Source organism: Scophthalmus maximus, chromosome 4 (genome assembly GCF_022379125.1).
Source record: "Scophthalmus maximus strain ysfricsl-2021 chromosome 4, ASM2237912v1, whole genome shotgun sequence".
In the NCBI taxonomy this organism is placed as follows: Eukaryota; Metazoa; Chordata; class Actinopteri; order Pleuronectiformes; family Scophthalmidae; genus Scophthalmus; species Scophthalmus maximus.
This window is the reverse complement of record NC_061518.1, coordinates 26,898,939-26,909,576: the sequence shown is the minus strand read 5'-3', so window position 1 is coordinate 26,909,576 and position 10,638 is coordinate 26,898,939. Positions and strand designations below refer to the sequence as shown.

General features: G+C 42.8%; 1 protein-coding gene across 1 annotated transcript; it reads left to right on the top strand.

Moving 5' to 3' along the window:
• The first annotated feature begins 2,324 nt into the window (after positions 1-2,324).
• On the top strand, positions 2,325-4,623 carry plekhf1 (pleckstrin homology domain containing, family F (with FYVE domain) member 1). The gene is made up of 2 exons (XM_035628517.2): positions 2,325-3,199; positions 3,637-4,623. Exons 1-2 carry the CDS (start codon positions 2,953-2,955, stop codon positions 4,251-4,253), a joined length of 864 nt encoding a protein of 287 aa, XP_035484410.1. The 5' UTR covers positions 2,325-2,952; the 3' UTR covers positions 4,254-4,623.
• The last annotated feature ends 6,015 nt before the right edge of the window (positions 4,624-10,638 follow it).

The following is a 10,638-nucleotide window of genomic DNA, read 5'->3' as shown; positions in this document are numbered from 1 at the left end:
ATTTACCCAGATGTAGGGCAAACGTCCGCTGTCAGACAGAAGAGTGAACTAACTGTTGTTTTACAACTTAATGTTCATTGGGCCGACTGCAACCTGTGTTTGTCGTCGTCGTGGGGGGAAACACTGAACTTCCTTTTTTCCTTTTTAGTGACACAGTCTGTGAGTTTCTTGTGAGAGTTTTCCATATCCAGATCAGATCACCGATCGAGATGAAAAAAAAGAGCCAAATATAGACTTTCAGTTATTCATCTGACCTAAAATAGACGTGTCGCGTGCACACACTGTACAGTCACTTCATAATAAGGACGCAGGGTTGATTCAAGAGCCTACTTGCCTTGCCTTCATAATAAGGCCAGGCAAGGGAACTTTATATTTACAGAACATTTGATACACGAAGGCAACTCAAAGTGCTCTACAAGGTGGCGAACTGTGTGAAAAACCATTTACCATAACAAACATCAGTCAAACAAAGTATACAGCTTGATAGGATTAGATTAAAAAAAGATCAAATAAGACAATAAATACAGCTCCTTAAAAAACTATTTTAAAAGAGCTGATTTACAGGGTGGAATAGGGAGGATGTCAGAGTCCGGGGCTTGTCTGATCATCATCTGGAACGATATTCTAGGTCTGAGTTGCATGATAAGGGAACGCTGCTTCACCATGTTTAGTTTTGACTATTGGAACAAACCGGTAGACCAGCGCCAGACGACCAAGAAGAAGAAGTCAAAGGAAGTGCTGCGTTTCAGCTCCACCGTGTACGAATGTGTCTACGAAACAGGACGCCGTGCCCTGGAAAAAGGGCCAGTTACTGTCTGACATCTCTGTTAAAAGGACTTCCTCAAGAATTCTGTGTTACCACGCGTAACCACAGATGTTGCCAAACCGACCAGGACGGAAATCCTCCAGTGATGGTTCAAGCCGTGACTCAATAACGAAATTGTTTTCACATTTAAGATACATTTGCGGAAGCAAGGATCACCCTTCTGGGTTGAGCTGGCCGTCTGCCGAGGAACCTAATGTTGAGTAATGGGACTTCTGGGAAATAGTGTAGACGCGAGGAAGGACCTGATGCCGTTTCACTTGAAATCACCTTCAAGGCGAAAACTGCTCAGACCTTCCACGGTATGATGAGTCCCCTTCGACGTTTTGAGATGTAAGAGTAGGAAAATCACACGTGCAATTAGAGAGGTTTAAACGGTTCAGTCTCAGGGTCCACGAACAATACATAGATACTGTATATAATTACTTTGTTTATCCTAAGCTGGGAAATTCTGGTGTAACAGAAGCACGTTTCACACAGCACACAAAATATATACAATATCTACATATGTAAAACATGTATCTACATGTAAAAATATATGAATTGCAAAAAATATAGAGAATAAGAATAATAAATATAAGGAATTTACATGAATATTAATAGTGTAAATAGTGCCAACATTTCAAATCCCAAAAAAGGCAGATGAATTAGAACAGGGATCGACTACTGACGGTCAATTTCAAGATACATATATATTGTTATTAATTTTGTTTCTTTTCCCAAATATCAATACATTGTAGGTTTCACAGGCGCTAGCTGCCCCTTTGACCACATTTGAACCGGATCCCCACCGTTAGGGGCCGCTCCCTCGAAATGCAAGAGGCTTATTACCAAGCAACTGCTGTTTTGTCTGAGCGGCCAAAAAAGAAAACTAGACTGAGAGAATCGTCGCCAACACAAATACTTGGAAGGGGGAGATGACGATGGTCAGAGCTCTCGTCGGGTGCTGTGCAGTGGACCTAGGTCTCATTTGGGGTTTAGCTCCCTGCTAGCACATCTGTTTTACTCACCAGAGGTCGTGAGTTCAAGTCCACCCTTAGACACATGCACGAGGTAGCTTCTTTCTGAATAGGAGCATTACTAAATGCAGTTGAATATGAAAAATATAGATGTTGGTAAAATAAACTTTATTAACCATTATACATTCAGTTGTTTTCATTAATTTAATAGCTATAATTGGCGAATTGAATGATGGGGTTACAGTATCCTACTGGTGAAAGTGCACGTTCACAATCCGGCCCTCTGGTAGTGAGGAGAACGTTTTTGGTGGCCCTCCCTATCATCAAAGGTGCCCATCCCTGAATTAGAACATTCCCAACCCAATGGGCTTGCATATGGACCGCTGCCCGATCTCATTTGTTCTCACTCAGTTTGGATGAACATAAATGTTAATAAATAACTGTGCAAAAACACAAGACACCAAAGACACCCGTGACGGTCTGTCGAGACAGAGAGGATTTGAGCTCGGTGCGGCAAGGAGCTGAACGGCATGAAGGGATTACCACGTTAAAAACAGAAATAATAATTCTATAAACACTTCAGTCAGTTTCTTTACAAGCAGAATTCAGCGACTTGTCCTCTTTCTCTATATTTAGAGGCCGTGCAGAGTGCGGACAAAGTCAGGGGTCCCGACATGGGGTGACCCTCAAGAAGCCCCCAATTAACTTGGTATGCATTCATCTAGATTTTTCAGAGACTGGCAGCTTGCATCAACCCACCACTCTGGGAGAGACTGAAATGTCTCAGCAACTGTTGGATGAACTGTATTACTTTGGTGATCTTCCACACACACACAATACTGCACATCATCAACATGAGCTGGAGATAGTGGAGCCTCAGTCAACAGACACAACTTCTAAGTAAACTCAGTGCACGTATGCTTCCTGCATAAATCGCTGACAGTTCCTTCTTCAGAATCTCTTGCGTCACTTTCTGTCATTTCAAAACGTAGCTCCCGCCCCCTAAATGTTTGTCTTGGCGTTGAAGTCACTCTGAAAAGCCCCGTTGCGTCACCTGGAAGAGTTTAAATGCTTCTGCTTCGGGCTGTGTGTTTCATTGCAAAGACAAGACAGTGGAACTGAAAAAGACTCGGAGCACCTTACTGAAAAAAAACGAGACACAAGGACAACATGGTTCACCAGCTGATGTTTGACCCGGAAAACCACGAGCGAATCCATGCTGTTGAGAATTCATTCGGGCCGTGGGGGAAGCCCCTCTCCCAGCCGGGCCGGGTTCTCATCGGACAGGGGCACCTGAAGAAGCAGAGCCGTCGGGGGCCACAGCCCAAAGTGTTCTTCCTCTTCAACGATGTGCTTGTGTATGGCAGCGTCATTCTGAGGGGCCACTGGTACAAGAACCAGCAGATCATCCCACTTGGTGAGCACCTCGTTCTCATCCACTCTTCCCAAAAAACTACGATTGGATTTTATTTGGTCAATGCTTTGAGAGTTAAAAGAGAAGTTCAGTCGCACAAAGAAAAAGGCGCAACCTTAATTTGGACGGAAGGACAAGACATAATGCAACAGGTTCATGCTGCGTCTGAGTTGTTGTGTGTTGGTGTGCAGCTACAGGCAGGGACAGCGACATATTTGAGATGACATGTTAAAGTAATAGAAGAAAGACATGCTTACAATGACAAAGAACCGTCACTGTGCTTCCCACCAGACGTTCTGAAATAAAGGATGCCTGTTGTCTTTCCAAAACAAGCTTTGAAAGAAGTGTGTCACCCCTTGATTTTCAAAGCGTGATCCCCACACCATGAGCTCTGTACCTTTGTTGTCTGACATTAACGTACCTTTTTGTCATTCTTCCAGAGGACATCCAGCTGGAGGACTTGGAGGATAGTGTGAGAATGAAGAACCAGTGGTTGATCCGCACACCGCGCAAGTCCTTCTACGTGGCGGCCGCCTCGCACGAGGAGAAGCAAATGTGGATGGAGCACGTGGAGGACTGCCGGTTCAGACTACTGCAGAGCGGCGGCCGCACACCCGGGTCCACCTTTGCTGTCACCTGGATCCCCGACCAGGCCGCTGCCAGCTGCATGCGCTGCTCCGACAAGTTCACCGTGACCCAGCGCAGGCACCACTGCAGAAAATGTGGCTTTGTGGTCTGCAGCTCGTGCTCCAAGATGCGGGCAGTGGTTGGACACATTCACCCCACCAAGCGAATGAGGGTCTGCGGCGTGTGTCACCAGGGTCTTCTCGGGGCGGAGACAGAGCCCCAGGGGATGACTCGCCCCGAGGAACAGGGGACTGGCTCAGATGAAGAGGGAGTGGAAGAGTTCAGTGAAGAAGAGGAGGCAGAGGAGCAACTGGAAGACCATTACCCCAGCAGCTGGACGGACCCCCAGATGGACCTCTGGTCCACCTATGTTTACTTCAAACCAGAGCATGGGAAGCCCCAAAAAACGAGTCCCTCAGACATAAACTAATAACGGGCTTTGGTCCTTTCCTCATCGTGGTCTCTATCAGGAGATGTGGACACAATGATGACCGAGGAATGCTGCAGGTGCTAGTTCAAGGCATTCTGACTGGGGCATAAACACGAGAGAGAATTTATTTAAATTAAGTTAAGTTAAACGCTTTTTTACATACTGTATTTATTGATATGCAAAGTTTGACCATTACTGCTTTTGTCATTAACGCGATTTGTGGGAACACTACCGATCTGAAGTCATGGCGTTCCTTGTCGGGGGATTTTGAAGTAAGCCTCAGTCTCGCCTCACTGGATGTTTATTCAAGTGTCATTTCAATTCAATGTGTTTTTATGAACTATGAACAATAAACCACCTACAAACCAGATATGAGACTTGTCTGTGTTCATTGGTGTTACTACAGCAGCTACAGGGGATCTGCTCTGACCTTGTTGCGACGACCTCTCTCTCTGATTCTCTCAGCCCTCAGATATGGTTGCCAGAGCGGCAGCCATTTTAGGAGTTAGCTGTTGCTTAGCCTTCCATGTTCGATTAGTCTTCTTTGGTTCTTTTCAACACCCATTCACAAAGTCACTTCACCACTGAGGCTCAACATTGTCATATTTTCTTATGAGCTGTTATTTGATGTTTTGTTTGGTTTAACACTGGTTCTCAAACTGTGGTACGTGAACCCCCTCTAGTGGTACGCGGGGGGAAGCGCCGAAATATATTACATTTTTAAATGAAATAAATTTTAATTAAAAACAGCCCTGTTACTATCAAACATTTGAATGAAAATAATCAATCATAATAATAATAAGTCACTGAAATGTAATTTTCAAATATGTTTCACCTTTTCTATAAAAGTCTGTTGTTTAGATATCCGCCTGCTAAGGTGACGTTCATGAATGTTACGCTCACACCCTGTACTCCTTAAGAAAAACTTCCCGCCTGCGAGCGCTGTCCATAGCTGAATGGGGTTAGGCCTACGTGATTGTATTTTAACGTCAGTCAAAGTGGTGGTACTCACACTGGCCTTATATTTATTTGAGGTGGTACACAGTGTAAAAAGTTTGAGAACCACTGTTTTTTTCACCTTTTGTTGTGTGTGGAGTGGATTCTCATTTGTTGCAAATCTTGACCCAGTTAGGTTGATTTTTCTTTTTTTCCATATTGACGCACCCATGTGTGAGAACAGAACAGGACAGAGAAGGATCCAATCATGGTACATTGAATGATTTGATCGCGGACATCTAAGTTATATTTAAGACCGAAGAGGTATTTGCATCATAGTGTCATCTGCGTAGGTTATTATTTTGTAGAAGTTTGACATCACTTGTGTAGTCATCAAACCATCCACTGAGCCTCATATGACCATTATGATCTTGGTTTCTCCATAATTTAATCTGTTTGTCCTTTTCACTTGCCCCAACTGTTCTGATATCAAGCCTCAGTGCCAGTGTCCTGGTTTCTCCCCGCCCTTGTTTCTGTTGCTTGGGTGCAGTCCAATTGTCCTTCTTATCTACTATTTTTATCAAATATTCCTTGACCTCAGTCTAAAACGTCATGAGGTCAAGAAAAGGTGTAAAGGAGGACTCATAGGACTCAGGAAAAGCCGACAGCGCTGCTCAGAGAATCAGACTCGACTTTCACTAAACTACGTCATCATGTGACGGTGGATGTTGTTGATCGACTGTTGTGGTGAAACTACACATTTCCCAAGATGAACTACAAAAAACGCAGTGGCTCCATCAGCATGTTTCAGTGTTTTACCACCGTGTGACATCAGATGTAAATGATTCATATGCAACAGTAACTGACATGATGACGTCTCTTCTGGATCATATTCATACTATTTTACTTCCTTATGTTCATGGCGCGTCACGTTAAATTTCGCTGCCACAATGAATTGTGGGGCGTCTATATCTCCTTACTCTCACATAGGAAGCTCCAGTGTACCCTATGCTAGAGGAGATAGGAAAGGAAGCATTGAAGCTCGTTTCCTATGCACTTAGAGAATCTGAACAGCTCTTATCATGGCTGCTGATCAAATACTTCGCTGTCATTCAAGATTTAGGAAACTTCCTAAGACAATTTGACAATTCGAGACGACTTGTCAGGCTCAGACACTGTCAGACAGTTGTAACAGGGTTGATCTCTATCAATCTGGTTTTGGGTGCTGTGAACACTTGGGTTCATTATGGTATAGGGTTAATTGTATGATGGTATACATAGGTGCTTGGGTGTGACCTCCAATCTGCAATACTTTACCAGCCAATCACTCACTGAGATCATTTTGTCATTTTGCTTCCCCTCATGTGTCCAGTGTGCAGTGTAGTGTGTGGGTGTGCCGGAGCTGCTGCCGGTCACTACTACTTGAGAGGGCGGAGTTCATTTCTGGGGAGCAGCAGCTTGATTACAGCGTGACCACACTTGTGATGAGTTGAACTGACCAGCCATGAAATGGTGACCAGCAGCAGCCCTTGCTGTGACCACTTGGTTTCGCCCAGAGCGCCACACAAGCTAGAAACCGCCACTGCTCTCATTATTCCGTGTCCTCCAACCAATAAAGAGGTTTTTAGCTCTACTGAAGAACCCCCTTTCTTTCACATGCACTTTGTCGTGCTTTGGACAGTATCCCATCTGTGCATACTTGAGTACTCTTTGTGTTATCATTTAAACCCATAGTTCTTTTTACCTGGAAAAAACTTGAAAACACTCATCCCCTAATCAGAGAGACAAAGACACAGAGCATTACATTTCCCCTGACTTCCCCTGAGTGGTCTTCAATCTATAAGACTAGAAAAGTCCTATATAAAAAAAAAAAATCAGGATTGAATATTTGTATTGAACAACAAAATCTGATTCAACGGTCATAACTCTCAGTTCGGTAGAACCCTAATTATTCCCTTTGTAAATCTTGTAATACTTGGAAGTAATATTCACTCATCTCTGAAGTGTTCAAGGCGTATTTGATCTTGTGTTTGTTCGGTGTGGATCATGCAGCGCTGCCAGTGGTTTACTGATCACTGTGTACGAGCACTGACTGGAAGAGCAGCTGTGGTTTACAGAACTGCTGTCAGGAACAACTGTCAAATCAAACAGATCAGAATGTTTACCCCGCGAACCTCTAATCAACTTTGAAATGTGCTTCAATTCAGAAAACACCCAGGGTTTTTGTGAAAAACAAACAGACCTTTCGTTCTGCCTTCAGGCTTTGGTCCCGCTTCCATATCCTCCCCATACATGCAAACGTCAGTGTTCCTCACGTCCAACATTGGGAAAAACTAGAAAACTATATTCTTTAAAGGGAGTCTTACAGGCACATGAGAAAACAATGTCAATGAGCCACGACGTTGACTGTGGTATTGAACCTGTTGGGCGAGCTGCCTCCAGGCTACATGGTGGTAACAAGGAATGAGGAAATGTTAAAATGTTTTTGCAAGAAGACACCTGCAAATACTTACAGTGGCCTGAAGAAAAAAAAGTCCAGGTTACTCATTTTAATTAAGTTAGTTTCTCCCCGGAAACTTTTTATCCACGCTTATACATCATATATTAGAGAAAAGTATTAGGGTCAGGCATAAGGGGAAAAAATGAGTGGGAAGATTTTAACATTTCGAGAATAAAGTCAAAATGTTGAGCATAAAGTTAAAATACTACTTTTAGAATGAATTAGAAAATTGTGCCGTGCAGCTACCGAAGCTAGCGTAGCTTTGCTAACGTTATTTAACGTGGATGTGTGACAGCTGAACTGGAACCACAACACGGACGTTTAGGGCTATTTGACCTTTAATCTCGGCATTTCCACTTTATTGTCGAAAAGTTAAATAAATAAATAAAAATCTTCCCCTCATTTTTTTTTCTAATGCCTGGCCCTAATACTCTTCCGTGATATTTTGATTTGATTGCTACCTACTCTGTCAGCGAGTTTTGATTTGATTTTTGAAAGTTAAAATAGTCATGTCAGTGATTCGGTGTCTCAATTGAGTGCATTGCAGGAGACCTCAGCGGCCCACTGTCGCTGGCAGATGAGTCGTGCCCTCTACTGTTTGATGTATTCTAAATTTCTGTGATATGGCTCACCTTGACTGACCTCCTAACATGCCATTTGAATGTAGAAATGCTTGGGCCTTTGAGTCTTAATACATGAATGTCTTAAATGTTACTTTGCATTTACAAAATACAATATATGCACTCCTATGTTGTCGATACTTTACTGTATCTGTATCTGTTAATGTGAATACTATATATTTCATGCCATATTTCTCAGGCCCCCTTTTGGGATACTTTTCATGAAATTGGACCCATTACAAACTAATTGAATAGCCCTTGCCTATATGGCCAGAGGCCGCTCAGCCTTGAGAATAAATCCTGCTGGCTATTTGTGGTACTGCAGCAGTAAAAATCCCATGCAGCCCAAAAAGGATTATCCCCATAGACCGCAATAGTAAGAGTGTCTCCTTTAGAACTGTCAACAGGACATCCCCAGCTGTAAACATGGTCGTTTATTACTCTTTGTTTCGTATATATTTTTTAGTCACAGAGTTTTAATCTTTGAAAATGTCTTCCTATTTCTCTCAGTGAGGCCACGGCCGTGGTACGATCAGGGTACGCGTGGTCACGTTGTGTTCCCCCCCAAAAAAATCAATAGGCTCACTGTTATGTACTGTAGTGTTGCCAAAATAAACTCACACATAAGTATATATGTGTATACATATACATAACACGTGCTTGAAAGTTTTGAATTCAGTTGCAAATAATTCAGATACATAATTTCAATGCAAGTAAAATTCAGTAGGAGAAATTCAGTGCCTTTTAAATTTCAAAGTCTGGTGAGACAGCTTTGCTTCCATACAGGTGTGGCATGTCGCCTCGGGTAAGATATTGACACTCTTCACTCTTCACTATTGTTCTTCCTACTGAGGAACAGGGAGTTGTTTTCACTCGGGTAATCCAGTTCCGCATCGCTCTGAACGTAATACATGTGTTTTTGGAAACTTTTCGAGGCCAACAGAGGAAGTCAAAACTGTTTTTGTACCAAATAAATTATTATTCGAAGCTCAACGTTGTGACACGTCTTCAGATATGTCTGCAGGACACCTTTAGGGGGATTATGGATAGTGCTGATGTTGGCTAAAAGCATTTAAAGAAATATTTTCCATAATTTTTTGGCATGTGTGAGGGCTGAGATGGGGGAAACATTGGCCTCTGTAGGAAGAAACAGAAAGGGCCCCTTGCCTTCATGAGGCCAGGTGTAGGTGGCTCTTGGCCTGAATCCCGGTAGATGTGTTGCAGGACTGACTGCTTGGTGTGTGTAGGTAAGTGGGCGCTGGGAGAAACGTTGCAGCGAAGCTTTGTACTGGTGGATGTTGACAGATGTATATGCTCTATAGGTTTAAAGAAGCAATTCAGCCTCGTTCCCCTGTTGAGCCGGAGTAGTCGACCTGCAAACATTTCCGGTGTCACCTCTAATCGGGGCCCCAGATTGAGCGAGACCTAGTGCCAGACTGCTGCTTTGCTGGATCCAGACCATCCTTGTCGGGCTCCATGTGTCTGTTTACTCGGTCTCTGCAATGGATTCTGAATTATGCAGTGAACTTTTATGTTGCGGTGACGCCTTACTTTTACACTGATACATTTTGTATTGTGGAATGACCTTTACACCTCTGTGACACTTTTGTTTTCTTTCTTGGAAGTTGAGAGAGGGAGTAGGTGTGGGATACACTCTATACTTGCATGCACTGTGGTGGGCCTTGTGGTGGAGGTCACTTGATTTACTCTTAGATGTGCATTTCTTTGCAGTGTACCTTGCAGTGTAGATGCTGTGGTACCAGTCAACAGTGTGTTCACCTGGTGGTATCACTTGGGCGTGTGATAGAATCTCCCCGCAGTAAGTACCCTGCTTAGTAAAGCCATCTAACTTTATTAAATTTCTATAGCGTGGCCATTTTCGTTATTGATAACTGTTTTAGTTGTTTTCGTATTGTAAAATAAAAGATTTTTCTTAATCCTACTATTTCTCTCTCCCTTTCTCAGGGTTCCCAGTTTTTCTTTTATTGAGAATCAAATGGCATCAATTTTTTTCCACAGACATTTTGGGATTGAAACCTTTATAGAGTGATCCATTTCTTCATTTTTTTAATTCAGTATGAAAGTAAAGCACAAACAAAACACGGGGTGTTTCTCCACTTGAAGTGCACATGTAGAAGCCTTTATATCAGTAGAGAAAATAATTGAAGTAAAATAAATAAAAAGAAAATTGATAAGTTACATGAAACCCAAATTTAAACAAGGGAAGGGGATTTCAGGGAAATATACGTAGTCCAGTTCTCCCAAATGTCTAGGAATGTACTAACTTGGAGTCTCATTGAGAAAGTAAATCTTTCCATTACAAAGATTT

What these genes read in the sequence shown, in the direction of transcription:
- plekhf1 (XM_035628517.2), top strand. Translation starts at nt 2,953, where the DNA reads ATGGTTCACCAGCTGATGTTTGACCCGGAAAACCACGAGCGAATCCAT. An exon ending in CCAGCAGATCATCCCACTTG is followed by an intron (nt 3,200 to 3,636) that starts GTGAGCACCTCG and finishes TCATTCTTCCAG; the next exon opens with AGGACATCCAGCTGGAGGAC.